At 34.7% G+C, this 16,686-nt stretch overlaps 1 protein-coding gene across 1 annotated transcript in view; it reads left to right on the forward strand.

The window, feature by feature from the left end:
• The window catches only part of PCDH17 (protocadherin 17), an 86,499-nt gene that overhangs the window by 17,973 nt on the left and 51,840 nt on the right, over positions 1 to 16,686 (forward strand). The window contains exons 3-4 of the mRNA XM_085309482.1: positions 11,130 to 11,188; positions 11,344 to 11,516. Coding sequence (XP_085165608.1) covers positions 11,130 to 11,188; positions 11,344 to 11,516 — 232 coding nt within the window. The remainder of the gene's footprint in view (positions 1 to 11,129; positions 11,189 to 11,343; positions 11,517 to 16,686) is intronic.

Consider the following 16,686-nt stretch of genomic DNA (forward strand, 5'->3'; position numbering starts at 1 on the left):
TGAGCGTTATTTAGAGAAGGTTGTTTTAACTCTTTTCTTTCAAAGTTCATTATTAAACAAACAAACAAAACATTGAGTATTACTCAGTTGTTGCATTTATTTTCTTTTGATGAAAGTGCTCACATGCTGGCTGAGCTTCCTGCTAATTAAATGTAGAGGCAAAAACTTAATGTACTCTAGCCATTCAGACAAGTATGAGCATTCATGTTCCGTCCGCCTCTAGTGAAACCTGTAGCAGTGTCCTAGGTACTGACAAATCCAGCGCTGATTTCGAACAGAGAGAAGACTTCTCCTCATCCTAGACTCTTCATAGAGAAACCTTTCTTATGTRGATCTTTATTTTAGCAATGGAATCTGGTTTCAGAGTCTTGAAATGGAAAGATGTAGTGAGAAGGTTAGACRTTTTCTTTTTCTTCCCTTCCCTCAGACTGTTAAGAATTTCCAGCTCCAACTCATCGTTTAAAATGCCTTTGAGTTTGTTGAGCCTGTAGAGATCCCTGGATAAGTGTGCTGTGCTTTATATGAGGCAATCCTATTGAGAAAGACTTTTTTTTTTCTTTTTTTCTTTTTTTTTAACCTCTTCCACCTTCTGAATCAACTTAATATACATAGTCCTGTATGAAGTCTTTGCAGTCAGTCACTGAAGTGACAGAGATGATTGTGCAAAAGCCTATATCAGAAAGATCTTAATTTTCTCTCCAAGCTTATTTCACCATTGCTACTGTATTAATAGTGTATTAGATCAAACTTTGCATTTTATGAAGTACCTCATTGGAGGCACATGACTGCTGCTGTTTTAAAGTATATATAGGGACAAAAGTTCTTGCTAAATTTGTGCAAGMCTAAATTATTTATCTTATGTCACAAGTAATAAATCAACTCATCACTATTTTGCAGTTGAAAATCTCCTTACACAGGGATGTGAGGTTGCAAAGTTTAATGATCTACTATTCTGCCRTAAATTCAGCCATTATTTAAGCAGAATATTTAGTGGCGTGTCTTTCTCTAATGTTAGGAGGAAAGAGTTATTCCAAAGTATTTGCATGAAAGTAGGGCTCTATATCCTGTCACAAAGTATTTGTAGAAAATCTTGTTGACGTTGTTGAGTTTTTTAACAGAATGTTGAAATAAAGAGTTGCATGACCTAAATAAAAAAATCAGACAGGAGGCAATAAGCAGATTCTAACATCTGTGATTTTTTTTTTCCTTTTTTTCCCCCTAATTGCTAAGTCATTGAAAGGAATCGTTGCTTTTCCAGGAAAGGATGTTAGGAAGAGAAAGGGGATACAGTTAAAGGTTTAAAGGAAAAGAGGTGATCTAGATTTATATCTGTTCTCCAAACTGTCACCTAGGGGAAAAACCTCAGTGTCCCTCATTAAGCATGTTTTCTATGCAGGCAATGTGGGTTCAGGACCAACTCCTGCTTTATGTTTGTTGCTAACTGTTTCTTCACTCTGTAGGAAGGAAACATAGAGCTAGAGTCTTGTGTTAATACAGTGTTTGCTCCCTAGCTGATCACCTTTCCCTGTCAGTGCCATTACAAATGTGTTTAAATGCCATCCGTAGAGAAGACCATATGCTGGGATAGAGGAATATTATGTTTRAGAGATTCTTTCTCTATTGTAATCTTTCTCTTGCTCCTTTGCAGCTTTCTACAGCATACAACATATGTATCTGTGGGAATGAAGCACCCAATGTAAAGACTCACTTATCCTGTAATTGAAGTAAGCAGACCGATCCGAGGGCTATTGAAACCAATTTGAAAACATCCATTGATTTCAATGGACCTTAGGTCATGGCTTGTGGGAGTTTTATTGTTGCCTTTAGTGAGAGTATGGGCTGGACAGAGTAAGGTAAACACAATAGATAGATGTTAACACAGACTTAACAGACTTCAAATTTTCAGAGTCTCTGTTTTCTCTTTATTAAATATTATGAGTACAAAACAGTTTGTCAACATTAAAAGGCCATCATTTGATCTTCTTCCCCATCATATAGTGTTGCAGCTTTTATATACTGTTTTTTTTCTACTCAGAAAACATTTGTGATATGTTGCTCAGAAAAAAACAGCAGTCATAAAGACAAGTTCTACAATGCTTACTGGCTTCACTGGGAATTCCTGCTGAGCAAGAGCTTTCAGATATGTCTCAAAATTAAAAATAAATTGCCAGGAGCTTGCYGTTATATGGTAGAATCTGTGTGTATGAAGGAAAAGAAGAAATGATAAGGTTGTTTTCACACAGAAAAAGATTATAAACAGAGAAAAATATTTTTGAAATTATAACAAGTACTTCAGTTGTCTCCTTAAATTTCAAGGCTCTAGTTTTTTTTAAGTCTCCATCTAATTTTTRTGTCTTAAATTTTAGACAATGTTGAATTTGTAAATTTGGATGAAAAATCAAGCAACTATTGCTATCAAAGACATTGTCCCATATGTATTATTACTTTGAGTTTACGGCATGATATTCTTAGAATAAGCTGGACATTGTGATAAGTTGCTGCAGATTTCATTCTAGTTAGCTAATTGTAGTTGTGTCTGTTAGATAGTAAACATGATATCTGTTAGGAATACTAAGGTAGAATCAACATGGTGGGAGCCATAGATAAAAGGTGCATTAAAGCGTTTCAAATTCAATCATTAGGTTTCATTGCACCCATCTGCTACCAGAAAATATAACCGGCATCATGATTCATTGACCTTTAACTGTCATTTTGGACCGTAGTTTTTAAATCCATATTTTCGAGTTAGGTCCAGAGAGTTAATTTGATAAGGGAATGCCCAGTACATTTTAATACAATTACTTTTTTTCTTTTTTCTTTTTTTTTAGCAATTTTTTTTTAATATAATCAGGTTTAATGGTCTGTTGTATATTCTGCTAATCCAGTCAAAGTAGTTATTTAATATTGAATGTTGTTAAAAGCAACTAATGTTCAACTTCATTAAGGCTTCTATTAAATAGAAGGYTTGCTGAACTTTTACTGTTTTTTATGCATGAACTACTATCTTTTATTAATTATTTCTAGGGCTCTCTGTTACACTAAAATTATACTTACAAGCTTCAATTACACCAAGATTATATAGGATGATAAAAGGACTAAATAAGCATTGAAATTGTGGAGTACTTCGTATTTTGTTCCTAAAATTTGTTTTACTTCCTTTCTTTTATTTCTCTGGTACAGATGTTATCTCATGCCAGTAGGATGGAGTGTATACGTCCCTTAGCACTTCTCTTATGTATGTGCCACACAGTAGACTGCCTTATAAAATTACAGGGTTACTTAGAGTAAGCAGAAAACTTAACATGGTAAAAGAGGATGATTCAATGTTTTCTTAGAGGTGGTAAACTATTATACTGTTCTGTTGTATGAAGTTTATGAAATGGGAAAAAAAGTGATTAAACATGTTTTTTCATACAGTAGGAAACAATTCCTAAAATATTTATATAATATAGAGACAGATGTATGTAACCTAACCTTATAATCCCATTTCACAGCTTTCGCAAATACTGGGGAGCTCGATAAATAGGAAGCCGATTACATTGGCAGTATAACTCCATTAATAGGATTCGGATTTGTCTTATTGACAAGCCAGTACTGTTAATATGATCCAGTATATTAAATTGACAAGAAAACTGGAGCGATAGAATGTATCTGCAGTCTAATTGACAGGGAAGCTCTTTCAAAAGGTTCTTAATGTGTTTTTTATTGACAATGTAGCTTCAGTAAGTACATATCACTGGTGAACAGTGTAAATATATTGGATGCAACTGTAGTGGCAGGTTCAAGTGAAGGAGTTATTGTTTTGTTTTTCCATACTTCCATCTTTACTTTGATACAAGTCGAATCAAGCTCTCTTGTAAGATTTTCAAAAATCCCTCTTAAAACACCAGTCTAACTGCAGTGCTCATATTCATATGACAATGAATAGAGGCAATATAGGGCAATGCAATAATGTGTCATGAATTTCATTATGTTTATTTATTGACACTGTGATAGCAGAAGCAGAGCTATTGTATTTTCAGCCAGAGCTCTTTATATGGTGTGATATTTGGCACTTCTTTCTATGTTCTGATCTTACACCTTTTCCAAAAAGTAGTTAATTTCAAGAGGTCGTATTACAATGACATACGTATTTTCTTACTTTACACATCCCCCTCCCAGACWGTGTTCATTTTTATTAGATACTTATATTTCAGGTTTCTCCAGTGCAACTCAAACTGAGACTCAGAAAACTGCTAAATAAAAAGGATCAGCTGCGGAAAAAAAAAAACCCAGCAATTAGAGTTTGGTCTGGGAAATCTCGACTCTTTTCAGTAGAAGGGGGATTTAATTGCAGTTCCCACATTCTTTTTTAGTCCTATGATTTTTAGAGCAAGAAGTCTGTACATACACATCCTGCATCTGTTCTAGCAGAGAAGTTGTGGGGTTCTGCTAGGAACCCCAGCAGAATTGTTCCTGAAAGGCTTCAATCTTTTACTTCATATAAAAGAATCTGGTCAGGATCTGGTCTCTCCCCATCTTTAGATCATCTTTCAAGCCTCCTTTTTTCCAGGGCCACATAAAAAACCATATGGTTCTCTGTAGTGACCTTTCTAGCTTCTTTAGCTTTCAGGCTCAATTCAACCATTGGTGAAGTGAGAAGAAGCTTGACTGGTCCTTATGCCTTCTAACTGTTGTATTGTATTAAATCCCTAAAGAGTGGGATTCTGTATGCTGCAGAGTAAACTCTTTGAAAAAAATTGAAAAAATATTTGTCTTTAGAAAGTCAATGGTATAAATACAACTGAAATATATTACTGCAATACCTTGAAATGAATATTTTAGCAGTAAATCAGTAAAGAATTTTAGTAACAGATCATGGAACTTGCTAAAGGAAAATAGTACGTGAGCTAGGCATCTGTCTGGGGAGGTTCTTCATTCCTGCAGATACAGGATATAACCTTAGATTTTGAATCTCAGTTTTCAGAAGTTTCTCTGTAAATTTGACTGAACAGCTCACAGCCTTTTTCCCTTGTAGTTCTGCTTTGCTTATGCAAGAGAAAGAAAACACGAGCCAYCAGCATTCTGCAATAGATTACAGCAGGCTTGTGATTACCTTGTGCATCTTACTGTTTCTGTAGCCCTATGTTTTTAATATGCTTTTGAAAAATAACACACTGTGGGTTTTGTAACATAAAAACATGTATTTTGTAGGAAGTCTGCAACTTCCCAAATATGTACATGCCATATAAAATATATCTTAAAAATAGTTTCATAAGAAGGGTAGACAGCACATACTAGGATTGTCATTCTAGTTTTATTAAAACAGGCTATTTAATTTTGCCTTCCAAATAGGGAGAATACTTTATTAGGAATTTATGTCCATCTCTCTCTCTCTCTCTCTCTNTTTGCTATTAGTTGAATACCTTTTCTTAATGGAAAAAGTCTGGTGAAGTCAAAAATGACTTCTTCATGCTTAGTAAATACATGCAGTGAAACACTAGAAGTCTTATACTGAGCAGTCTTTTGTGAAAAATTGTACTGTGTTGAACACAAACTGTTCCTAACAAAATCAAGACAATTGTCTGCTCTTTCAAAACTAGATTTGGCAGAAYACATTTCTTTTGTGTTGAAAAGTGATTGCCATTATATATATTCTTTGTTTCATGGGGGAAGGGTGAATTCCTGGGGAATTAGGCTTTTCAAGAAAAGACACAGAAGATGCTTGAGTTAGATATTAAGTGGCAGTCTGATAAAGGGGAGAGATGTTTCATTTCATTTTCTCCATTTAATGTTTAATTAAAAAGAAGTTAGAGTCAGCAAAGAYATTTTACTTTATTACAGTTTCAGGTATGAACAGCTACATAAAATAGGGCTGCATTGAATCATTTGTGAAAATGTGATACTTGTTCTTGTAATTCTGAGAAAAAATTATGAATATTCTAGTAGCCTAATATTCATAAATCTGATTAATGTTTAAGTCTTCTTTTTTTCTACATTTTAGAATACATCTTTTCCTAATATGACAATTATTTCTGGGCACAATTTGTCAAGAACACTTAAATACTGCATTTCCCTCTCTGTTTCTCTCTCTCTCTCTCTCTCTCTCTCTCTCTCTCTCTCTTTGTAGTCATGTTGATTTTCAGAATTACTTTCTGCAGAAAAGAGAGTTGTTGAATTGAAACTTGTTTATTTTATTATTTTCCTGTAACTATTCAAACTGTGTGAAACGAACTAAAAACTTCAATTAAAAAAAAARRAAAAAAAAAGAGGTAGCAACTTAAAAATTTTAACAGACATCTTTCTTGATATAGGAAGTCCCAGAAGGAGAAATGTTTCTCCAAGTTAAACTTTTGGATATCATTATAACCATTCTCGAATTAATTACTAGAACCTTGACAGTTGACTTACAAACTTTTATACTCTTTCATTTTGAATTTATAAAACTCGGTATTCCAAATATGCAAGCCACACCCAGCAATAACAATTCATAAGTAGTGGTTTACCAAAGCCCCTGGTTTCTTCTTGATATTCAAATACTAGCCTGTATAATAGAATAAATGGTTTTATAGGCAGTTAACAATAGCACAATAGGTAAAGGATCTGTTCTAAATGTTGCTCATGCAAACATTGACCAATACATGATTCTTCTAATCATATTATTASACTATAACAATTATATTGTCACATCCGAAGACCTCATACCTGCAAAAGTGTATTTTGTAAACTGTTTTAATTTACCTGTATTTTTCCTTTCCTCCCTCTCACCATCTAGACAAAAAACGTAACATTGTTAAGCTGTAATATATTTTCTGAAAGGCAGTAGCCTTTTCAAATTTTGGTGCCTTTGAGTTCTAATCTCTTTCAAAATGGCATTTTTATGATCTCCTTCCTTCTAAGCAAGCTGTATTCCACAAGTGTACTAAAATCTTCATGAACTTTTCTGCAAAGTAGCGGTTTGTTAGTGTTCTTAACATTTCAAATTTACTCTGCAGGGACATATTAAGACAGCTGTATGGCAAGGTTTGTGGGTTTTTTTAAGGGGGCTGTCATAAGAACTTTGAAAAAGTATGTTTGTTTAATGATTTAACAGTGTGCTCGCATTGGAAAAGAACTAGTTCCACTAATCAGTGAAAATGAACCAAAAAAACAGGACCTCATCTTTGAGAGGTGTGATCTGTTACATTAACATCACAGACCTTTTACTTTACCTTTTACTGTAAGTTTTTACTTTTCCTTTTACTATAAGTTATATATTTATAACCAGGGCAGTGGACAATTCCTATTCAACTTTTGATTTGGTTTTAGGGCCCCATTTGTTTCAATATGTTTTCTTACTTCCTTCTAAAAARCTTGTATCTTGATCATGGTTGACCTAATTCCCATTCCATCCCTCAAGCTTGAATCACAGAGGCAGAAAATATATCTTTGAATATGAATTCCAATGACTTCTAGAGCTGGACTGTTTCTGGAGGGCTTTTGGGGATGAAGTGTTGTTCTGATTTGTTCTTCAGGGTGGTAGTAGTACTGACATTTGAGTAATTTCTGGTTATTTCTCAAGTAATGATAGTTCCCCATGTAATTCAGTTATGGCAGGGTGCATCTCACTTAATTTTAGCCATTAAATTGAACATCTTGCTGGTCACATAGATTCCCCCTGTATCTACTGGGCAGAGAAAGTCATCTCCAGAGAGTAGTGCCTACCTAAAGATAGATACCTGAASTATAATGAATCATCTGTAGACACCTATGTCTCCAGTGCTTACCAAGGGCATGTAGCCGATTAGCTTTCAGTGGGTGACTGACTTACATGGCTATGTGCAGGCAAACTGAAACCCATCTTAAAACTGGGTAGATTAATCTGTTATGTCTAAGAACTTTCCTAATTTAGACATTCATATTTAGACATGCATAGAGACATGGTTCTGATTTCCTGGAAAGGACTAGATTCTCAGAGAACAAAGAGTTTATTTTTTGTYGTTAAAGTAGCACTCATTTTGTAGAATTACAGTTAAGTAGGGTAAAGAGATACAATTAATGCATGAACTGAAAAGCATAATATCACTTCCATACACGTTAAAGTGTAAACATTTTAAGTATATGACTTCTCACTTCAACTGGGATTAAAAAAATAAAAAAGAAAAAAAGAGTTTAAGAGGGTTAGACATTCATGTATCTCTGTAATCCACTGAGAATCAGATGCTTCCCTTTCTAGTACTCCTCTAAACTGTCTAGTCTTAAAATTAAATGTTTGTTTATTATCTCCATTTTTATACAGATATTATTATGTATGAAGCAATTGTCTCTCTGCTGCCTAGATCTCGGAGTGTCTGGTTACTGCTGATCACAAACATGATATTTTCATAGTTCATAGGAGAAGGCTTAATTCTTTTAGAACAGAAGGAAAAGAACACTGAGCTCTGCAGCTGTACGTCGTTATCAAGTATTTACATTTGTTCTTTTGTAGCAATGAACTCACTGTAAGATGGCACCCAACTGTTTGTTTTGCTGCAAAATACAATATGAAGAAAATTGGTCAAATTATTATTGAGTTAAAGGCCATTAATAATTACCATGAATATAGAATTTCTCAGAAGCAACTCCCATTGTGAGGACTGCAGCTAAGACTCTGTTGCAACTTCTATTTTAGAATGTAAATCTTTAGTAGGACAGGGTGTGCCGTGTGTTTTTATGCTATGGCAAGTTGGAAATGAAAAGTGTCCCCAAKGCTCACCACAGTCTAGCTGATGGAGAAGTCCTCAGCAAACCATATAATAGAAGCACGTTTTAAGGAACTGCTATAGCTTTTTCCAGGGCAAAAGTCAGACTTAGGTCTCCTAACTAGATGGTAGAAAATTAATGAAAAGACAGGCATTTTGCCTGGCAATGTCACAGAAAATGTAAACATTGACTCTAGAGGTAGCTGGTTTTAGGAGGAGGCAGCTTKCTTTCTTATGTAGGTAGAAGCATGAGGTTAGTTTTCCTGGGCAGCTGTGGTGAGATAATAGTACCTAGAAAAGAGAAATGAGTTCTGTAATCATATAGGTTTATATGGGTTGAAAAGTATTGTGTTTTGTGTGTTGTACAGATTGTATGCTTACATGGTGTGGATTCACTGCATACAATAGCAATACTAGTTTACAGTTTGAGAAAGGAAAGGAATATGGGGTGCTTCTGAAATATGTCATATGATAAGTCACATTCAAGTGACTGCATATAAGAAAACTGAAATATTTATTTTTGAATACCTATAGCTGCAAATATGAATACTTCTAGAAAGCTGACTTGGAAAAGCAGTGGCAAAATACTGGATTTGAAGATCCTTGTCTCCAGAATTCTCCTTCTGTAATCTAGAGCGTTATTTCCTATTCTTAGGCACTATTTAAGAAGTTGTTATGTCCTCTCCTTTTAATCTTGCTCAAATTCGAGTCTCTAGTTATGCATAAATGCTCATATTGCAAAATTATGTGCCATTTTTATCTGATGAAATATCATTTAGAATCCTAAGCATAGGTGTTTTATGCCTTATGTAGAAAATAGAAGAATCGAAAACCAATTCTGTCATGCAATTTATCATAAAAAGAAATCTCACAGATGAAACTTCAGTTTATTTTTTTGTAATGAGTTATACAATGACGTGAACTCCACAGCTTAAATTAGAAACTGCTTCAAAATTAAACGTATAATGTGTTATAATTCTAATTTTGTGCCAAAAGATTTAACCAGAAGTCAGAAGAAAGCACAGTGTATAAATGCATAATATATAAATGCATAACAGAAGATAATTCTTCTGACCATTCCTTATACTACACAAGTTATCCATGGTAGATAAACAAGTCTATTTTTTATATATGTTAAAAATGGCAGATAGCAATCTATTTTCCTTTGTGACCGGCACTGCATATTAAATTTCAGATGTAACTTCGTACCTCTTTTCCAAGTTCCAATAGCCTAACCATGCAATTAGTAGTAAATATTTCCAATTACTATCTGCCTATTAAAAAAAAAACCAAATGCTAACAGCAACAACAAAAATCAAAGCTAAAAAATGGAGTTAGGAGTGGTAGGGAAAACAAATATCTAAGAGACCAGTCATTTATGTAAACACTTGTTGTGCAACGTTACCTTGGACCTTCTGCTCCATTAATTGAGTGCTGCCTGTGTTACCGCTACTTATACGCTAGGTGCAGTTGCAAAACTCAGAGCTGCTGAGAAGCACAGTGGCGTGATATGAAGTGATGCAGAAAACAGTAGAAGCTCTGTCGCTAGGTCAGCTGCAAGAAGTGACGTGTATGAATGTACAGTATATGGAGTTTTGTGAAAGATTCAGTCTCTCTTTCTCCCGGAGAACTTTAGCTGATGACACAAGGGGAATTCAGTTCCCGTTGGCAGAACTCCATGTTGGTCTGGATGCTGTAAATACTTCTGCTTCTACAGTTACTTAGCTCATGCTGCTAAAAATATACTCATGGCAGACTTAATAGAAGTATCTTCTTTTAAAAACTACTTGTCTACAGCAATCATTTAATGTTCTTCTTTGCSTGTGGTTCACATTGTTCAAATACATCTATTAATACTGATGAAAATGAAAGAGAGARAAAAACTCAAATATTTTAACACATTTTTCCAGTAGCATTAAAAAAGGAGCTAATAAGCCACAAACATTCTTAATTTTGTCRTTGTTTTTGCAATTCAAAAATAATACAGTAATATATGAAATTGTATTACAGCAGTAAGGGCCTCAGAATCCCAGCAGATGATGTAATTATGTTTAAAAAATAGTATTATTGAATAATTCACTTTTGTAATATACAAAAGTAATTTTTTTCTCTCATTTTCAATAACCATCAGTCTTAATATCTAACTAATGAAAAAACATAAACAGTGTCATCTGTCAGGTTGCTAACAGAGAATGCCACTTACTGGAGCCTCGTTGTTTACTTTAGCAGGTAATTTGTGGACCGGAATCATTTAATTGTTCTGAGCACATAATTACATGCCAGCATTTTCCAATTTAATTAAAATGTACAAATCTGAAGATTAAGGGAATTTTTGAATTATTAATCATTTCTCCTCTAGGAAATCTTGTTGCTCTGCAGGAGATTTGTCCAGTGTACAACTATACGTATTTTTTTCCTTCTCTTTCACAGACAGACAATTTTCCCGCAGAGCCCAATTACATGGGCAGCAGGCAGCAGTTTGTTCAAAGGTAAGGCCTATTAAATAACTTTCTCGGCTTCCCCATTTGCATTCTTGTCAAAATTGCTTTGCCAGAGAGTACAATTCAGCTTGGAACAAGTAAATACAACTCTATCTTTTTTTTTTCTTTTCTTTCTTTTTTTTTTTTTTTAATATGTATTTCAGTAGCTCCACGTTCAAGGATCCAGAAAGAGCCAGCTTGAGGGACAGCGGGCATGGGGACAGTGATCAGGCTGACAGTGACCAAGACACTAACAAAGGCTCCTGCTGTGACATGTCTGTTAGGGAGGCACTCAAGATGAAAACTACTTCAACTAAAAGCCAACCACTTGAACAAGGTGAGTGAAGCCTCCCATGCTTACCCAGTGCAAAGTTTAAGCAATCATTATGAACCTATTAGTATTACAGTGGCGGTTTATCAGGGTGGAATAGCCCTCTGATAATGYTATCAGAGAAAACAGTAAATCTCGCTGGAAGCCCAGAGCAAAAAATGTTCAGTATCTTTCAGAAAGAACATGAAATGAAACTGCAAGTGTCCTTTTTCTTTTTTTTTTTTTTTTATCCAAAGTAGATTAAAAAACAAGGAAAAAAATAGTACTTTTCTAAAATGATTAGAGTATGCTTTATCTTCACTGGCATTGCCTGCAATATATTATATACAGTCCTTCTGCCGAAGCCTGATTTGAAAATTCAAACTAGACAGGACTGCAACAGATAAAAGAATGCCAATCWTTTCCATTCTTCACGTACTTTGGAGAAGAGGAAAAGAGGCGAGATTTGGGATATCAGACAACAGTAAAAATGAATAGGAGATGTTTTCATTTCACAGCAATTTGTAATGTTGATTTCATGATTAATAATAATGTGAGAAGCGTCAGATAATAACATAATCTGATTTTCAGTATAATTTCATTCACATCCTATGAAGGAATCAAAAATAAGTTAACGAAATCAGTTTAAATGGCTTATATCAGGACGATGACAGTGCTCCACACAAACATTCATTCTACCAAACAAGCATGTTTATTTCCTCAAAGTCTGTGTCCAATTTATTTTTTTCCAGATGTGTTAAATAAATGTGAAATCTTTTATTTCAAAAGAAACACATCTCTTCAAAGCTCCAGCCAAACTGAACACTCTAGCATTGCATGTGTTTTGTTTCTAGATTGCTATAAGCCATAAGGAAGTGCACCRCTGAATTATTTTGAACTGTTTTGTATATTTGCTATTATTTTCATTAGCTGTGTGGAAGATGATTCTGCGCTAAAGACAGCTAAAAGAATAATTAAGTCAGCCTTCATGAKAAGCAGAAATACTTTATATGCTTTTTATTAACTGTTGATTAATTGGAACTAGATTTTGCTTCTAGCTTAGKCCAGTCTGTAGCACAATCATCAGGAAATGTGTGCTCTACTTCGTTTTTCTGATCATGTTGCAATTGAAATACAATTTTTACTGGGTAGAATGCTGCAGCATAATTTATCCTGTGTCTATTGGAGGGTTGACCTCACATATGACCTTGTTTTCCAACTAATAAATGCCAGAAAGATTATTTTTTCCTGACCTTTTGCCACAGCGCTCTCTGCTTATAATTGGACATTGATCTGTATAAAGATGCCATACTGGAGTATTTTTTTTTTCCTTTTTTTTCCCCCCTCCCCAAGAAACTTCGTGGATTTAAGGTTCTCAGTTTAGTATATATAAAAGACAAAATCTCTGGATTTTGGAATTCTAGAATGCTAAAAGTTGTGATTAGGACAATTGTCTACTATTCCAGTAAAACAGATGCCTTTTTTTATAGAAAGGGTTCAGGGTTCATAGTATTGCAGTTTGGTCAATGGCATCAAGCCTGGTACTAGTCAAAATGTAAAAACATTAGTAAGCAGATCAAGTCAACCATTCCTGTTACTTATTTTCGTTATAATGCAAAGAGCTGTTTGGAGATTTGCATTTGTCATCATGTCCAGATGAGGGGTCTTATTTATCAAAAAACAACTGATGCAATTAGCTCATATTAATTCCTTAGATTTTTATTATAAATATATTGAACTGTGACTGTTAAGTAYTGTCAGCCGCTGAAATGCAGCAGCAGGTGCTTACATGATTTTTTTTTTTTTTTAACTGAGGAAAAAAAGCAAGAATAAGCATAAGGAGATACCTCTTTTTTTTTTCTCTACACCAAATGTAATTATAAATGGTAATGATACCCATTCTTTTAGTATTACGAGTTTCTTCCTTCTCCCACGTGTGGCAAGAAAACCATTGGCATACTATGAAAACTGAACCTGCAGTGAGCACCTTATGGGGTTACAGATCATTGCAGTAGTGAATGTGGTGTTCCCAATAAAATCAGCAATTGCTTGTCTGATTGGGGATCTGCAGCCCAACATAACTTTTCTCTTTTAAAAACAGATAAATGAAATTGCTTTCTCCAATCATCAGCTAGGCTGAAGGAGGTTGAGAAACATAATGTGTGTGATTAGGATAGAAAAAGAAGTGTGTTCTCTTTAGAGAAAAAATTAGTTTCCAGGAAAAGAAGATGGACAACGTGCCAGAAACAATAGTCTATAGCAGTGCCTGAAGCAGTATCAGAAGTTCTGGGTTGTGCTCAAGGACAGGAACTCATTATTTCATAGCAAAGTTTCAGAATTGTTCATTGTTGTTTAAAGATATTTAAAATAATGCAACTTTTGTTGTCAGAAAGGTAATAGTAGAGAACAGTGAATCTTCAGACATTTTTGAAAATTGATCAGGATGTAATTGTGGATTCAGGATCTTGGACGCAGATTCTTAAATTGAAAAGCGAGTTTAGTCTGAGTTTGAAATCTTCTGTATGTAATTCCAAACATCAGTCCAATTCTACCCATGACAGTAATAAGAATGCTAACGTTATTTGTAACTACAATTTTCAGCAACTTGAGTCTAGACAACTCGAAAATTAAGTGATAGTCAAAAATTGTGTCTGTAGGATTAYAGCAACTTCAACAGCAATAGAAAAGCAGGAATTCTTTTGAAAAAAAGAATGTCTTGTAGGCAATACATCTGTCTTCTGATTGCAGCCTGAGAGGGGAACACCCAAATCCATTTTATGATTTGCATTAAAACAGTAAAAACTGTGGAGAGTGAAGTGTCTGCTATTAAAAGCATTGGTTGCAAGGAAGAAACCTCCAGATAGCAAGTTTTGTCTGGTGTGGATCTTAAACACTAGCACAAATTGGAAAGACTGCAAATCAGCTATGATTATAAAATGCTTATGAAAGCTCAACACTTGCTTTTGATAGAAAGAAAAGGTGTTGGGGGAGACTTGAAAAGTTACTGGGACAGTAAGTCGTGTGTTAAAATATGTCACCTTTTAGTTATCTCAACCATATATCCTTCTGCTGCAAATTCCAATCCACTTTCTGCATTAAAAAAAAAAACTCTAGCTGTCTCTTAAGCTTACTTATGCTATATGATTCAGCTGTCTTACTAAGCAGCTTCTTCCATAYGCCTTCTACTCTTTCAATAGAACGGTTTTAGCTGAATTTTTGTCTACCTCTCTCTTCTTTTTTATTGTGTTACYGAGACTTTAACCCCATCACCAGTTAGCACAGTTTGAGATTGCCCTACTTCTTACAAGAATTACAAGAATTAATTTTGGTTACCTCTGTCAGGTAACCTAAAAATTCCTATTTGTTCCACCTGAAATAGCATGTAGTATTCACACTATATATTTAGATAACAGAATAATCWTTTTGTTTGCTATGGTTTAAGCACTACAGCAATAATTTGTGTTTCTTGAAGAGATATCCAGAGCTGAAAATGATATCATAAGCCATAAATGATATCTACAAATGAGTAGTACAACAGCGAGATTTGCACTCTATACCTTTCTTAGTGAATCCTGAGCAAGTTTACTTTATTGTATTATACAGAGATGGAATTATTTGTAAATCATTGTGTTAGAGTTCTCCAAAGATTTTTCCTTCTTTTTTTCTTTTGTTTTTGTGCCATCTTTTTTTAACATAAGGCTAAATTTTCACGTCTCTGTCAGAAATACCCAAAAGCTTAATTCAGCAGCTTGATAGTTTAGTTTTTGCTTTATCACTATGAGTGTCATCTTTCTTTGAAAGGTTTGTTTGCCATTCTCACTTGCATTCTATTGAGGGGACATTTCTGCATGTGCTATTGCCTAGTTAACAGTAGCACAGATCCTGGGAATAAAGGGAAATACAGAGGTGCCTCTCTGGGAAAAAAAAAAAAAAAAAAAAAAAGTGAAAGAAAACCCTTCAGCACTGATGTCAGAGACTCTGCTAACACATTGGTCTTCCCCACCAGGTTTCTCTGTAGAAGAGTATGGTTTTAATCTAAGATACAGATAACTAGTATAAAAGGATTGGAATGAATCGTCAGGAAAAATAACAGATAGTAAATATCACTGAAAAATACAATACTCTTTTCTTCATCGTGGCCAAAATCCACATGCATCATAGCTGACGCAGTTTGGCATGCAACAGTCTAAGAAATAAGAACTGCATCAAAGTTCTAACTTCTCTGTGAATACTGTTATCTCTTGAGTTGGTCCACAGAGCACCTTCACGGAATGAGTCTCCAGTAACTTGTATGTTTATAGTCTCTTTCTCTAAACGTGAATGATATAGAGGCTTGAAATCGACTATCCTGCGTTATCCATCAACAGTAGAAATTATCAGAATTTTTTACCAAGAAGTTTTCTGAACTATCCATTGATTTGCTTGCTATGATTCTTGGGATCTTTAGGATAATTAAAATCCATTCTGTTTAACAGAGTGAGAATCAGTCTAGGCTGATCAGTGCAGAAAGTTCATCAAACAAATTTCTGCTGCCTGACATGATCACCRATGCTTTCCATGCCGTTGAGGATGAGGGGTTCTTTTATAAGCACCTCAGCTTAATGAGATAATGAAACATGAAGATTGCAGAGTTCTTTCAAAGTTCTCAGAGTTGGTGATGGCCTCTGCTGAGAGGTGATTGAGACTGGGAGTCTCCCAAAGCTGACACAACCCGTGAAATATTTTATTCAACACAGCTTTCTCCCATAGGGTTTTTTCTTTCCCCCCTGCCTTTGGGCAGGCCATCTCCCATCACATTCTCTCTGTGCCCAGAATGCGAATAGCTGTCAGACTGCACCACTTGTCCTGACACCACCTACGAATCTTTACGTCCGAGACTGTCAAGATTATCATCCATTCCAACTTGATTGCCTCTAAATAGTCAAGTAAAACACTATCTTGTTGTTCTGTGCCAGGACTTACACATACAATCCTCATTCTTCGCTTTTATCTGATTAAGTGTTATTCAGACCAATTATAATACCAACTTACTAATATTGAGAGTGTATTTCCTTACCTTATTGTTTCTGTTCTTATATCTGTTTCTGGAGTTGTAAATTCTGGAAAAAGTCAGACAAAGTCCACAATAAATTATTTTTTTTTCTCTTTGCTCATTCGTTTCTGTGTATTTTTATATTTTCTCCTTTTTTTTTTTTTT

The sequence above is a fragment of the Rhea americana genome, unplaced genomic scaffold (genome assembly GCF_003343005.1).
Source record: "Rhea americana isolate MKP2758 unplaced genomic scaffold, rheAme1 scaffold_3, whole genome shotgun sequence".
Classification (NCBI taxonomy): Eukaryota; Metazoa; Chordata; class Aves; order Rheiformes; family Rheidae; genus Rhea; species Rhea americana.